Source organism: Athene cunicularia (genome assembly GCF_003259725.1).
Source record: "Athene cunicularia isolate RWA chromosome 8 unlocalized genomic scaffold, athCun1 chr8_part1, whole genome shotgun sequence".
Lineage (NCBI taxonomy): Eukaryota > Metazoa > Chordata > Aves > Strigiformes > Strigidae > Athene > Athene cunicularia.
This window is the reverse complement of record NW_020799109.1, coordinates 11,006,560-11,022,119: the sequence shown is the minus strand read 5'-3', so window position 1 is coordinate 11,022,119 and position 15,560 is coordinate 11,006,560. Positions and strand designations below refer to the sequence as shown.

The 15,560-nt window shown below is 52.8% G+C and overlaps 2 protein-coding genes across 2 annotated transcripts in view; both read right to left on the bottom strand.

The window, feature by feature from the left end:
- EIF2B3 (eukaryotic translation initiation factor 2B subunit gamma) overlaps window positions 1-15,560 on the bottom strand; it is a 129,061-nt gene that overhangs the window by 111,988 nt on the left and 1,513 nt on the right. The window contains exons 2-3 of the mRNA XM_026854061.1: window positions 15,450-15,459; window positions 4,901-4,909 (exon numbers count right to left, since the gene is read on the bottom strand). The gene's annotated coding sequence lies outside the window, so the exon portion shown is untranslated. The remainder of the gene's footprint in view (window positions 1-4,900; window positions 4,910-15,449; window positions 15,460-15,560) is intronic.
- Window positions 4,711-15,558, bottom strand: HECTD3 (HECT domain E3 ubiquitin protein ligase 3; the record flags this gene model as incomplete). Its single annotated transcript, XM_026853897.1, has 21 exons — window positions 4,711-4,907; window positions 5,175-5,246; window positions 5,365-5,446; window positions 5,661-5,735; window positions 6,179-6,308; window positions 6,875-7,081; window positions 7,412-7,501; window positions 7,852-7,971; window positions 8,307-8,410; window positions 8,845-8,909; window positions 9,236-9,288; window positions 10,538-10,720; window positions 11,669-11,750; window positions 12,223-12,388; window positions 12,763-12,845; window positions 13,267-13,380; window positions 13,658-13,773; window positions 14,182-14,317; window positions 14,588-14,680; window positions 15,139-15,299; window positions 15,391-15,558. Coding segments are annotated over 21 exons (2,385 nt in total), but the record flags the coding sequence as incomplete, so codon positions are not given.

Genomic DNA, 15,560 nt, shown 5'->3' with positions numbered 1-15,560 from the left:
GGCAGGCGCAGTTCCGCCCGTGCGCCCCAGTACACCGCAGCCCTTCCTCACCGCACCCGGGCCATAGTCCCCCAGCGGGGTGCGGGGCCGCCGTCATCCCCCCTTTGCCAAGATGCGACCGTGTAACACCCGCCCCCGTCCCGCGGTCACCGACGGGCGCCGCCCGGTGTCCCCTCGCCCCGCAGTTTAGGACTCCGCTCCCTCCCGGTCTCCAACGCCCCTGTCGCTGCCTGTACCCCTGCGAGCAGAGTGGGGGTGCCTGTAGGGTCAGGCCACAGGGCTACATCTCCAGCATGGGCAGGGAAAAGAGAGGAGCCGGCGTCCCGGCTGGCTGGGGGGCACATTCCTGCTCCAGGCAGGCCTGCAGCGGGTGGGGAGGCTCCAGGAACCCCCTGGGGAGCAGCTTTACCCCGGCCATGCGGCATCCTGGCGGCAGGAGCGAGGCCGTGACACCCGGCAGCACCCAACCACCCCAGAACGCTGGCGGTGCGTCACCCCATGTCATGTCCGCCTGTTGCATACCACAGTGAGGCGGTGTCAGAGAGCAACTCAGCTCCACCCTACGCTGCCAGAATTTCTCCAAGGCTAGGCACGAAGAGCTGCGTTAAGGGATCGGGAAATAACCGGGCTGGCAGAGCTCAAAGGTCCCCACGCCCTTCCAGCGCCTGCCTGCTCTCCTGGAAGGTCAGAGTCCAGCTCCATCCCTGCCTGTAAAGGCACACTGCAAAGAGGTTCGACAGCTGTCACCCCTGAAGCTTATCTACTGAACAGACACGACTGTTGCAGTGACAGGCACCAGCCTGGCCAGGAGCAAAGTGCCCCGAACCGCAGTGCGAGAGAAATGCAAACTCCTGCCTCGGTCCTAACTGCGGCCACCACAGCCAGGAGGGTCCCGTGCCCTTCCTCCACAGCCACGTCACCCTATAAATCTGGTTACAGAGTTGCTGGAAAGGGTTGAGCTGTTTAATACGCTGAGTCATCTCCATGACACCGCTTTGTGTGCAAAGGGTAGCACCGAGCCAATTTCTGCTTCACTTCCAGCTGCCTCTCATGACACCAGTCACCATCACTGTTTAACCCAACAGGATCCAGGAGCCCCAGCCAGACCAGACAAATCATCACTAGTTAGTATGTTCACTTTATTTAGATCCTACATGAGGTAGGGACAGACAGATCCTGTCAAACTATTTATAGCTTGTCATACTCCGGGATATTAGTGGAATAACAAGAACAGCTAGACTACACCCTCATTATTAATCACCTGAAGCTATTCTATAACAATTCAGCAAGCTGAAGTCAGGAGAGAGCGAGTGGTTACATGGAGCCGTCACAGCATCAGTCCCTCCCCCAGCAACTCTGGCCCAAGAAACTGCTTCCTCTTCTCAGCAGCACAGGGGCACCAGAACCTTCTTCACAATGACACTGGCTGGAAAATTAATCTCAACCAACTTGAGGCTGGGTGATGGAGGGGGGGATGTACAGCCTCAGCCTCTGGCTCCTGGTGCCCAGGAGGGCTCCCCCACCCCGGGGGGGCCACACGCAGCAAGGAGTCTGAAGCAGCAGCAGTTGATTTCTGTGTTGTCAAACATGGCAGGAGACAGCTCCTACACACTTTAGAGATCAGAGGAGAAAGAACATGACCCAGTACTGAAATGACACCTACTTCAGGCCCCTGAGATTGGCCAGAGCTAAACCAGGCTGACCTTTTCCACAATTCACTGGGCTGTCACAGCAGAAATTCAGTTTGTGACTGGTTTTAAAACATCATAGGCAAAACAGAGGACTTCCCAGCTCACCTTTGCACAGCAAACTCAACAGCATGCTCTGTGGGTAATCTTGGTGTCCGTACTCAACTCACTTTTGTCCAGACCCTCTGTCCATACACTAAATGAGACCTCGCTGCAGCAATGGGCTCTTCCTGCAACTGGAAGGGCTTTTCACAGGTTTCTACACCCCAGTGTAATGCTACAGCAGTTGCTGCTGCCATTCTTCAACATCTACATGGCCATAACACAAAAGGGACAGTAAAACAATGGTATATATGGTAAAACAATGTTTATCTCAATATGCTTGTAAGGGTTAAACCCAGACCATCCTGGATGAGCTCCCAACTGCAGCCTTCCTGCTACGGCCATGGTCCTGTTATTACAAATATTTTTAAAATAAAAATCCCTGTCACCAGCTAGACCCTTTCCCCCGAGCTCCAGTACTCACACCAAAACTCCAGCAAGCTCTTGGGCAGCATTTTTTCCAGTGGCAGGATATAAACCCAACAGTGTGAAAGGTCAGGGGCTAGAAGACCTTGTTGGGTGGAAGAGTACAGAAACTTGGGAAAAACTGGAGCCAGTAACTTCAGTCATTAAGTGCTTCAGGTTAGGGAGGACCTAGACCTAAAGCCAGTGAGGCGAGACTGTAAATTAGATCAGATTACCCAGGGCTGTAAAACAAGCCTTGAGCATCTCCAAGGATGGAGATGACATGATGCTTCTAGAGAAGGATCCCACCACTTCAGCCAGGCTCTGCTCTCAGCATGACCCTGCACAGCAGCTGTCCAAGTGTCTCATCTCTGAGTGAGAAACCTGAGCTCCTCTGGGCACCTCCATAATTACCTCAGTTACCCTGTCAGCTGCAGTTACTTCCACCAAGGCCAGGGGAGCCAGTGGTCACCTGTTGCAGGTGTCTCAGCCAGAGGTGCCTATTCCCCTGCAGCTGGTCACCCCAAACAGCCCCAGGTGACTCTTAGTCTGCCCATTGCCACAGGTGACATCAGCCCACCCTCCACCAGAGACTAGGGCCATTTTATGAGCAACTCATCAACCAACCATCTCCTGCCTGGCAACAAAGCATCAGAAAGGAGTCAGTTCTTCTTGCTACTTCTAGTTCTGCTCCGTAAATAACACTGATCCCCCTCAGAGACGAGTGGGCAAGGTTGGAAAAAGCAGGATCAATTCCACCCAAATGTCAGTGACCAGAAAGGATCTAGGATGGTTCATTTCAAATCCCAGCTCAGTGCACAAGACTCCTTCAAAAACACTTCTTACTGAGGCCAAGACAGCAGATCAAAGTCCTTTCACTAGTTCATCTATACCTATTTAAAACAGACACCCTAGGAAATGACTCAGCCACCAGCACTGCAAGGTATCACACTGGATCTGCTTCTGTCCATGCTGGTCATTGGAGTCAGTCACAAAGCCAAAAAGCTCTATTCTGAGATAACTCTAGGATTTACAAAAAAACCTCCTCCAGCAGACAGGACTTCACACCCACCCAGCTGAGCATGGAAGGCTCTGCTGCAGGCAAGGGCTGCTAGAAAGCCCCCCTGCTCACCCTATACTGCTTCCACTCGCTGTGGTGCAGGAGATGGCAGCACATAGTCTGTTCTGGTCCTACATCCCTTTTAGCACAAACTCCCTCAGCAGGCCTGGAAATACAGCAGTTTCAAAGGAAAATGCTGAAGGGAAGGACTTCATTTACAACTGGAAGTTGTAATGACAGACTCCAACAGAGGAGAAAAAGGCATTGTTAGGACAGGATAAATCTTACCTCACAGCATTAGCCCCACTGACTCAGTGGCTCTTAGCAGTGGTGGTCCAACAGACCACACAAGCTGAAGGTGGAGGTATAAAAGTGGACTGACATCTGGTAACTCACAGTGCTAGGCAATGACTAGCCCTGCCCAGGGCTGGGAAGATCAAGGAACATTTCCAATGGTCTTGAAGTTGTAAAGTTTTCATTGCCTGTCCCTCACTCACACACTGCATATCCATCTTCACAAGGAGCTCCAACCCTTGGTACCCACAGTCTCTCCACTTCCCTGGGTCAAAGGCTTTCCCTGTCCATCTGAAACCTCCACCTACCTCCCCACGGCAAAGGGGAGAAGAGCTGGGTGCTGCTGTGCCTGTTACTGCTCTAACCCCTGCTGCTTGGGAGAAAAGCTTGGCCCTGCCTGCACACCTCCATGAGAACGAGGAACGGATTAATTCTAATACTGTTTTTTAGGGGAAAACCAAGGTTCAAAGAGCCTGGGAGAACAGCTGCTAGGCCACCAGCATGCTGGATGCAGAACTGGTAACAGAGCAGGAGGGAAGCAGACAGTTCTCCCCCCCTGTAGGGGAGCAGCTCCCCCAGCAGTCGCTGCTGTGCAAGGAACCACGGGTGGTCACAGGAACTGGGATTCTGTGCGATATAAAAGCATGGGAGCCCTCTCCTGACAGCACCCGCAGTCCTGCTGTGCAGGTCTGTTGTGACACCTGGTGGCCAGAGGCACCCCTGCAGCACCTGCCAGCAACTTGCCCCATTTCTTCTTAAACCTCCATGAATGATCTCATTTCCACTGACCTCAGGGGAGAGCAGGAACAAGGCAAGGGAATGTGGTCAGAACGCTCAGGCTAGGACACACTGAGAATCTCTGAGCACCCCCGTGGTCTCAGCAGCAGCAGCTCACGGTCCTCTGTCCTGTCCTGTAACCTGACGTGCAGCTTTGTGGCCCTACCCCACTTTGGTCTGGAGCAGAGCACAGCCTGTGGAGCTGCAACAGGGTCATGTGGAGAAGAAAATTACAAAAGCCTACTAGAGGTTTCTGATGTATGAGGGCTGGGCCACAGTTTCATTACTGCAATCACTTTTACACGCCAAGTTACCTCCCACCCTGCTGAAGACCCAAACCTCCCTGTCCAAAGAGGTGCTGGTTATCACTGCTGGGCGCCAGGCTTCACACCTGTATGTTTATTATATATACACACATCCTGGGGGGACAAGGGAGCTCTTCCCACTGCACAGTTTTGTCGAACGATTGTCCATGCTGCTCAGTCAGGCTGCAACATCACTCTTCCCATGGACTCATATCTGTGTCAATGGCCACGCAGTTATAGGCAGCATAGCGCAACTTCTCTTCACATACCTTGGCTCTAGGGATGGCAGGAAGGGGTACGGGGGAGAAAATAAAAGACAAGGAGGAATTTCCATTGCTGCATTTGCCAGCCAAGAAGACAAGATGCTTTCTGAGATGGAAGTTACGCTTCACCAGCTGCTCACAGGGAGAATCACAACAGCCACATGGCACAGGCAGGGGGACATAAGCATGAAAAGCGATGGGGCCCTACAGGTCAGCACCAAGGTTAAGAAGAGAGCCCAGACACACAGACTCCCAGATGAAGGGAAGCACCAAAACTTACGTGGCATAGTTGGGCAAGAAGAGGGTGCTGGAGCAGGTGGATGACTCTGGCAAAGCATCTGTTGTCTCAGAGCTTGGGGAGAAGGTGACAAACTGGTCAGAACCAGCAGGTCAGCAAAGCAAGGGAGACCAGGCCACACATCCCTTTGGTGTGGGATCTGCCAGCCTTTCAGTCTAAAGAATGGACTCACCCCATCTTGTCTGGATAGATGTAGATCCGTGCTGGAAGGCGGCTCCTGCCAGTGACAAATCTGAGGAAGCGGCTACGATCCTCTGTGAAGGAAAAGCAAAGACATCAGCAGACCCTAGAGGGATGTGGAGTACAGCCACAGCACTAGCAATCAGTTCCTTCAGCCCAGCTGCCTGCTCTCCTTGGCTCCCATCTGTTCTCTCAGCAGCCATGAGGGTGGTTTCACCCCCCAGCTCCCAGGCAGCATGCAGGAGCTGTTGTGGCACAACATACGCAGAGACAGAGCAAATCACTCACCATTGGTGAAGTTGTTGAGTGCTTCCCAGAAGTACTGAACACGGGTGTCCAATGGCTCAAAGTCCTCAAACCGTGCTGTCAGAAAGGATACAGAAACACAGTTTATTAAAGATCCAGGCTCCTCCTGGATAATTTAGAGCAGGACCACCCCTGCTCACCCAGAGGTCCTCTGCAGCACAGGAAGAAACCTCTGGGTGCCTGCAAGGTGTAAGCACATACACCTAAGGTGTGAGGGACACACATGGTCAGGCACCTCCCAGAAAGCACATCCAGATCCACATCTCAGCTCCACAGAAGTTCAGATACTGTCAGCCTAGGGATGACCCAGCCTCTATTCTGAAGCCCATCATGGAGACAAGGGACAACCCTGTCCCCATTAGCACCCAGCTAAAGGCAAGCAGTATATAGACACACATTCTCACTGTAATAAAGGCTAATATTGCTCTCCCACACCTCTCCTTGTCCCAGCACAGGGCAATGTTGTTTTCAGGGAGTTTTCAGCAGAGCCCTTCACTTACTGAGCTTCTTCAGGGCATCAACTGTGACTTCAGGGTCTCCACAGACCTTTTTTTCCAGCTCCTGCCAGGTGAGGAGGTCAAGAACAGCTTGGGGCACCACCTTCAGTAGCCCAGCCTGCATGGCCATGATCTGAAAAGCAGACAGGACAGATAGTCTTGCCCATCTCCCTGGCTTGTGGTTGAGCCTAGGGACCTGACTGGATGCAAGCCACGTGACTGCTGAGCAAGTGCTCCGAGGAGGCTGAAGAAAGGAACAGGATCCCACAAAGATGCATCCTAGTTCATTCAGGAAGCCTGTGTCAGAGCTGGGAATAAACCCCGTGTCTCCTATACCACTACAAGCCACTTTGCTTCTCAACTCCATGGGTTCCAGAACAGAATGGGTTGTTAGATGTTGTAATGGGCTGCCCAGGGAAGGGGTGGAGTCCCCATCCCTGGAGGGGTTTAAGAGTCGGGTTGACAGCGCTGAGGGATCTGGTGTAGTTGAGAACTGTCAGTGTTAGGTTAATAGTTGAACTGGATGATCTTCAAGATCTTTTCCAACTGAGACGATTCTGTGTGACCTCATCAAAAAGGACCGCCTACTATTGCACTAGCGAGCACAGGGACACTAACCACGATGCATTTTACCAGAAACAGACTGGGGGGTACATGTCTGGGAGCTCAGTGACCACTGACGATATGGAACGTCATTACCTGCTCCTTGCTCTCCTCCAGCCGAGCCTTCTGCACCAGGCGGATGAACTCCTTGCGGTCCTCATAGCGCACCACAGTGCTGCTGCCATTGGGGATCAGCTCCACCATGCACTGGTCACTCAGCACTGTCGTGTAGGTCAGCTCATTCCCAAATTTGAACTCAAAGGTGTCCTTGTCCATGACTTCCATCACCTCCAGGAGCTTCACCTGCCCAGGCCCCAGATGAGTGCTTGTTAGAGAGATTCCCAGTGGGCAGTGGTGTGCCTGAGCTCCCATCTCCTCCCTTCCCAGACAAGGGCTGGAGTGTCTGTGACAGCAGCACAGCGTGGGGTGTGCTGCCCTAGAGCTAGCTGTTTAGCAGACACTGGGGCATTGCATCCTTCAAGCAATAGGATGCATTAAATGTTAAGTGTGCCCTTTTGCGTGTGTTTCTTTGACACATCACAGACAGAAGCAAGTACAAAATGAGGACAGGGACACAAGTCACAAACTCGCTGAGTGCCACAAGGATAGGCACAGCCTCCCAGTCCCTCTCACCAGCACAGAGTCCACGGCGGGGAAGTCTTTGCTCCAGCTGACCTCCTCCCCTGTTAATTGTTTCCATACGAAGCCAGGAAGAGCCAGGACCTGAAGGAGAACAGGGTTTTTGCTGAGTCTGTGTGAAAGGAGACATCCCCAAAGATGGAGATAGGGCTCAATAGTGCAGACACAAAGGAGCTTCCCTGCTCACCCGCCCACATGCAGAGCTCATCATACTTAAGCAGAGAGCTGACACCCTCTCCCAAGCTCCCTGCAGCATCTCCCAAAACTCAGGCTGTGAGCATTCCTAACCCCTCAGCCCCAAATCCTGCCAAACACCTTTTATCCCTGTGTGTGATCACAGAGCCCTCCCATGCTCCTGTCGGACAGGCTGCAGAAGTGGCTTAATGACTCCCTTTGCGGAAAACCTCCACACAGGGACAAGGTTGAAAGCTTACCAGAAACTCCTTGCCCCTCAGAGCTGCTCCCATGATCTGCCCAATCCACTCATACTTTGGGAAGTCTTTACAGGAAGGGTTGGGGACGTACATGTCCCTGGCTTCTCCAGTGCCGTTACCCTACAGGAGCAAAAGGCAAAACTCCAAGTCATGATCTCAGCACAGCACAAAGCATCATAAACTCAGACCCTGCAGTGCCTCTGGGCACTTCTCACAACAGAAGTGGGATAAACCCCCCATCCTCCTTGGCAATATTCCTAGTGAGACACAAGTACCCAAGGCACTTGTCAGCATATCCTAAAACAGGATGCCACAAAGCAATCTGCCCAAACCTTCATAAGGAAAAGCTTCAGGCTAGAAAAAAGTAGGTACATCCCTGGTGTGTAGCACAACAAGGACAACACTGCATCACCAGGCACAGAGAGAACTGACTCAAATACCCTGACCCACAGCACCTGGTTGGATGTGCGCACAAAGAAGGGCAGAGGCACAGGGGTGTCTGCTGAGCTGGGACACAGCTCCTCCGACATATCTGCCAGGCTGTCCCGAAAACCGCCACCTGCAACCACAAGAGAAGGGCATTTTAGTGATGTGAACTCCCCATGCACTCACTCTGACAGTTATGGAGCAAAGATGAGGCATTCTGGTCCAACCTGGCCCAGGGCTGAGCAGAAGGCTCTGGTCAGAGCCTTATGGCACCGGAAGAAATAAAACGGAAGTAACATCCCTGCCTGGGCTGTGGAGGACAGGGAGAGGGAGCACTGGCACTGTCAAAGCTGCTGTTAGTCACTAATGGAGGTCTAGTCCCCATGCCAGCAAGCAGCACTCCTTATCTGGAACATGGCCAGAGGAGGCAGGACAAGGCAACCTGCCTTTCTTTTCTCTTCCATGGGCAGTAACACTGGGAGCAAACGAGAGCCCCTACAGCAACAGAATCACCTCATCAACCTCCGACTTTGCTCCAGAGGAGCCCTTGCATCACTGAGCCCCTACCTTGGTCGATGATGCCCTCTGCGATGAATTTGCACTCCCACCACTGGTCATAACGCAAGGGCCACCTGTGGAGAACCAGGCATCGCCTGAGGTGCTGCTCAAGGCCAAGGAGATGCTGGGGAGGCAGCAGGCACAGCAGGGACACCAGGGGACTAGGGTGGACCAGCCTGGGCTTAGGACAGGACAAGATCTCAATCTCCAGAGACAGCTGCATCCTCAGCAGCAACGTGACACCTTGGGGATCAGGCCTCAATCCCGTGGCTGAGCTGGCTGCTGCCCTAGCAAACCCTCTCCAGAGCACAGGACACACACAGGCTTCCCAAACACCCTGCTGTGACAGAGAACATACGCAGTTCTGGGAGCTCCCCTTCCTCCCCCAGACATCACTTACCTATAATCTAGAGGCTTTTCAAACTTGTCTGAGGGCTTCAGGCCTTCATAAACCTGCAACAAGCAGAGAAGATCAAGGCTGGTATCCCCTCTCCAGGGGAACCAGTGCCAGGTGAAGGCAGGAAATTGGAAGAAATCTGTTTTGACCCAAACTTAAATAGTGACCAAAGCTGATCTCTAAATGGTCTAAAAGCCCCTCATTTTTGGAAAAGGAACATAAATTACAGTGTTAACCACTGTATGAAGCTTTCTGGCCTTGGAGGTACATCAAACACATATTAGATCTCACAGCAGTCTGGGCAGTTTGTGCACACATAGAGCAACAGATCTTCTGGAGGTGGGCGGAGAATGACAATAGGAAGATCAGTATTGCTGTAAAACCACAATCATAGCATCACAGAAAAGTCTGGTTTGGAAGAGACCTTAAAGATCACCCAGTTCCAACCCCCCTGCCATGGGCAGGGACACCTTCCACTAGACCAGGTTGCCCAAAGCCCCATCCAACCTGGCCTTGAACACTCCCAGGGAGGGGGCAGCCACAGCTTCTCTGGGCAACCTGTGCCAGGGCCTCACCACCCTCACAGTAAATAATTTCTTCCTTATATCTAATCTAAATCTACCCTCTTTCAGTTTAAAGCCATTACCCCTCATCCTACCACTACACTCCTTGACAAAGAGTCCCTCTCCACCTTTCCTGTAGCTCCCTTTAAGTACTGGAAGGCCACTATAAGGTCTCCCTGGAGCCTTCTCTTCTCCAGGCTGAACACCTCCAACTCTCTCAGCCTGTCCTCACAGGGAAGGTGCTCCAGTCCCTGATCATCTTTGTGGCCTCCTCTAGACTCACTTCAACAGGTCCATGTCCTTCTTATGATGGGGGCCCCAGAGCTGGACACAGCATTGCAGGTGAGGTCTCACGAGAGTGGAGTTGAGGGGGAGAATCCTCTCCCTTGACCTGCTGGCCACGATACAGGATTGTATGCAGTTGCATTATTGTTGTCACACAATAATTCTTTGCTATCCTTTTAGTGTAATAAGATTCTTATGCTCTGCATTACCAACATGCCACAGAGAGCATCCAGGATAAAGACTACAACTCAGAGATCCCAAATCCTTCCTAGATGTTATTCCTGGATATGGGATCATCAGCACATGAGTAGAACCTATGAGTCATGTGAAGAGGCTTGAGGACTTCTGGTATCTCCAGCTAAGCTGTCCCTTCCGCCCACCTTTATGTGGTTCATTTTGCCTTTGGGACGCCCCAGTCTCCCCAGAGCAGCAGGGACCTTTCCAGGAGGGACAGTACCTGAGTGAACACAGCGTTCTTGCAGCTGGGGTCCAAGGCAGGGTTGTCTCGGTGCTCCATAGCCAGGCGTCGGTTAATATAGAGCCGTGGCATGAAATTAGGCTTGCTGGTCTCTGAGTCCTTCAGACACTGGGTAATGAGAGCTGTGCGCCTCTTGGACAGCAGCAAGAACTGCTTGATATGCTGCCAACAGGTACGATCAAAAGATTAGAAGTGACCAGTGTCCAAAACATGTCATCTACTTCCTACTGAAGTCACTGCACCTCCAGGTGTCTCCCCTTCCCAGGGACACTGCCTTCCACACACAGATGCACTCTCCTTGACAATATTTGCTCCACCTCTGACTCGAAAAGATTTTGCTTTCTTGCTTAAGTGAGATACCAAGCCCAGTCCTCTCTCCATCAAGTCATTGGATGCTCACACTCCAGCGCTGCTTGGACTCTCCTTCACCCTCATTCTTACCAGAACACTGGTCTTACTATCCCTCCTATTTGTAATCAAAGCAAGCTCCTCTAAACAAACAAGAATCCTCAAATGCTTTGGGTCCTGTGTTGAGCCAGCACAGGAATTACAGTGCTTTCTGATATCAGGCCTGGAAACACACAGAATGGGGCTACGCCAGCAATGTTCAGCACATGTATTCTGGGAGAGAATATGTAAGGAAAACAGGCATCTGGAGGGACAAACTCAGTCTTATGAAAAAGCTGGAAATAAAAAGCTTATCAAAGCCAGAAGAAAGTTAATGGTAAAAGCCTTGCTGTTTGGACACAGTCAGCTCAAAGCTGCTGGCAGCAAATGCAGGAACAGAGTGTCCTGAACTGAGATCTCGGAGGGGATGTGTGGCCAGCTCACATGCCCAGTGCTGCTATGGTCCAAGTCTTTTTGAGGGTGAAGTGCTCTGCTTTAATTCTACTTGTTACCCCATAGCTACATGTTTCCACATCAGCGTTTTAGCAGGAATCTAACCTCTAAACAATATCACCTTTCACAGCTTTAATGAACTGAGCTCAGACAGGTATTTCCCTTGAGCTGCTTTAAAGGCAACAAGCACTGACTGCCTCCCTTGCCACAGCCCAAATGCAATCACCCTGCCAGACTGAGGCCCCACAAGACACAGAGAGAATTACTCACTTTGAGTTTGCTGAATGTGCCAACAGTGTGGTCCCAGGCTGGCACCAAGTGGTGCAGGACACTGTCCAGGAGCTTGATGAACCTAAAAGCCAAAGAAGGTGCTATTGTAACACAGGAGGAACGGGGATCTGCACGGGCCTATTCCAGCCTGGACACCAGCAGAAAAGTAACAACAGCACCAAACCCAATCCAGCATGGTATTATATATCACAGAGCCTTTGGTACTAAACTCTCACTCTCTGGGCAATGCAGGGACCTTGCACCCCTTGCAGGAACTCTGCACACACCTGCCCACACACTGCACAGATAGGCTGTGCTTGTGACACACTGGACATTGTGAACTTGAGCTGCAAAATTCCTCTGAAAGCGTAGAGAAGTTACCCCAGAGAGCCCACTTTGTTCCTAAACGACTGTGCTATTTTCTCCAGGGCCCGAGATGCCTGTCACAAGGGGAGTCACACAGCTTTACAGCTTCCAATCATACTTGCGCTGGAGATGGCCCCAATCCCTGCAGGCAGTGCCACCCCACTCGTCTGTCCCACTCCATACAGTACCTTTGAATAAGCACGGCCCGTCGGTACAGCAGGTCAGGGTCTGTCCCTTCTAGGCGAGGGTAGCGCACTAAATTGGGCAACTGGAACATGTCAGCACTGAGCCCCAGGTCCCTCTGTCGGGAGGATTTGATTTTGATGCCTCGGAGGCGAACATCAATCCCATCATCTGCCAAGGAAGTCCATGGATGATATGCTAAGATCATGAGAAAGGAATCTTTCTATCATAGGAGGTCTACAAGTAAAAGCACTAGGAATGTGACCAGCTCCACCAGCTCTGGGGCTCGATCCTGAGAGCCTGAAATACCTCTTTGAAGAAGTAGTGAGGCATTTACAGAAGAAAAAAAAATAATTGAAGGCAGAGAAAGATAGGATTAAAGCTGAGAGCTTGCAAATCTCCAGGTGCCCCTGGACTTTCCCCATGGTTCTTCACCTCATTTGAAACACCCCACAGGGCCACAAAGTACAAGCCACAGCAACAAACTCTTAATGTACAGCCTTCTACAGGTGCATTATGGACGCGGCCACAACACCCAGCCCTACCTCTGCACTCCACAATCCGGATCTCAATGACAGGCAGGTGTGTTGTCATGTCCTCAAGGACGCACACATCCCCAATGTAGCTCCTGCAAACACAGCATAGACAAGGGCTGCAGAGTTGTTCCCTTGCCCATCCTGCCAAAATCCACTCAGTTGCTTGTAAGAGAAGAGGGTTTGCTTCTTTTAAATGGGAGCCTGTGGCAGGAACCCAGAGCCAGTTGCCTACAACATGGCCTGTGCTGAATGCCTGAACCTCCTGGTGCCTGAGATCCAGGTGACACGATCGCAATGGGTCCCACAATCAGATCAGGAGAGCCCTGATGATTGTCCCATCTGCTGTTGTCAGCAGAGTGAACCTGCAGCTCAGAGATGGAAAATGCCTGTCCCAAGGCCTTGGATGTCTTAAGCCAGGCTGGTGCTGGCATGACTGCTTAGTGTTGGGGTGTCCAGCACCACCGGCCCCTGCAAGGGGCATGCTACACTCTGCACGCACCCCCATCCACTCACTCATCAATGCCCACGTCGTTCAGTTTCTTCAGATTGTCCCCCTCACCCCCATACACGGCAACCCGCTTGGGCATGAAGTTCTCATCAGTCGTATCCACTGTCAGCAGGAGCTTCCTGCAAAGGGAAGCATAAAATGAGGAGAAGGTACCTGCATCTGAACACCCATTTCTGCTTCCCCTCATTGCCTGGTCACACTTGTTATCAAGCACACACAGCTGGTGCTGGGATCCCCAGGTACCTGTGAGAACGCTAAGACCCCTTCAAGCCCAGAGCAAAGGCTGAGGGGCAGGGAGCACAGGGTATATTTGGGCCATGATGAGCTCATGCAGAGAGTTGGGGCTGCAGGACTGCCCCAGCTGTGAGCCAGCACGGAGGGGAGATGGTGCCTCACTTGACAATAGTGCCTTTCTTCATGTTGAGCCGCACCCAGTGCTGGCCCTGGGACCCGTCACTCTCCCAGTATGTGTCGGCATGGCTGTCAGTCAAGCATGACACATTGAAGTCCTCCTGGAAGAGAGCAGCAAATGAAAGGAAGATCAGATGGAGGTAGGATTAACTTCCCCTTAGTGGTTACTCTTCTCAAGAATCTTAGAACCACAGGTTGTTAAACTAGCCCATTCCCTTTGCTGGGCTGTGGGCAGACACGAGTAGTACAGAGTGCACTTCCACACTGTGGCTGACCCTCCAAAGTGCTCTGGGGTCACACACAGAGTGCAGAATATCAAACTCTCCCTAAAATCAGCTTAGCAGCTAATCTTAGCATTTGCTTCTCAAACTACAGCCCCTCCAGGGGCCACATTACACAATATGCTGCAGGATGCTCCCCAGGCTTCTCTCCCATATTCTCAAATGCAGCCCAGCCCAGAGAAGCACATGGCACAGTAGGGGTGATGCAGCCTTGTCCCTTTAACCCACCGTGTAGGATGAGACGTCGATGCTGTCCACGTACTGTTTGACGCTGCCCAAGTTCTCATCCTCCTTTCCAATGTGATCATACAGAAAATGCACCAGGTCTTCATCACATTCATAAGTCCACGTTGGAGGCACAAACCTACCGGGGAAAAGGGATTAATGGGTCTGGAGAGCCAGGGCAGCCAGGCTAATGGGTCATGGAAGGCAGATCCATGTCCTGCTTGCCTTGGTTTTGCCCTGTTCCCTGCTTTGTGCAGGGTTATCTAGGACAAAACCATGCTGAGCAGCTATTCCCCGCTGCCTGCCTTCCCCCTCTCCCCCCCAGTCTGCAGAAGACAGCTGTCTGAGCAGCCAGGAAGAGACAGTGGCTTGCACCCAACCACTACAGAAGCTGGGAAACAGCTCATACCGAAGCTTCTCTACTGCGGCCTCATCCTGCTCCATGGGCTTGGGCTTCGCTCCGAGGCGCAGCGAGTATGTCAGATCCACCACCTGCTCCCATCTGAAACAACCCAGAGAAGGGAGAAATGAGAAAATCCCAGGGGAAAGAAGGAGCTGGTGGTTGTGGAGCTGCTGGAAGGGGAAAATTTGAGTTTAAAGCCCCACCGTACTCCATCCTCCATCACCTCCAGCCTGATCTGCAACCCTTTGCTTTCCAACCATCTCTACTTCTTCCAGCCCACACCCTGCTAGGCAGCTGACAGGCACAGGGACCGAGCAAAACCCAGTTAACTCCGCATCTGGCACCCCTCTTGTCTCACTTCCATGGAGGAAGTGGCCAAGCGGGTCAGAGCAACTCAGGCCAGGGCAGAAATGGCTGAGGGGCAGCAGCACATCGACACCCCATGCAGTCGGGCCTGGGTGAATGGGGGGCGAGAACCTCCCTGCTCTCCGCTGTGCAAAAAGGAGCCAGAGAAGTCAGGGACGGCGACCTGGAGAGACAGAGCGGCGGCCCCGCACCTGATGACAGGTTTATAGTCCACCCCAAAGAGCTGCTGCTGCCGCTGGATCCGCTCTGTGGATTCCACCGGCACCAGCCGGTCCCCGCCGTCGGCGTGCTTGCACACCAGCACCCAGCCCTCCTCCAGCTCGCAGCCGCTCCGGTACTCCTCCAGCTGCTCCTGCGGGGGACAGGCGGCTCCCGTCAGCGGACCCACAGGCCCCTCCGCGGGCAGCGCAGGCCGCGGCGGCCTCCCAGCCCCTCGCCGTTACCTTGCTGAGCTTGACCCAGAGCCCGGCGCCGTTGCAGTACTCCTCGCCGGTGGCGCGGAGGCAGCCGCCCTTCCGCACCTCGATGGTGGCCCTCGCCGCCCGCTTGCCGCCCCTCGCCGGCCCCGGGCTGTCCCAGACGCTGAGGAGGCTGCGGGCGGCGGCGGCGGCGG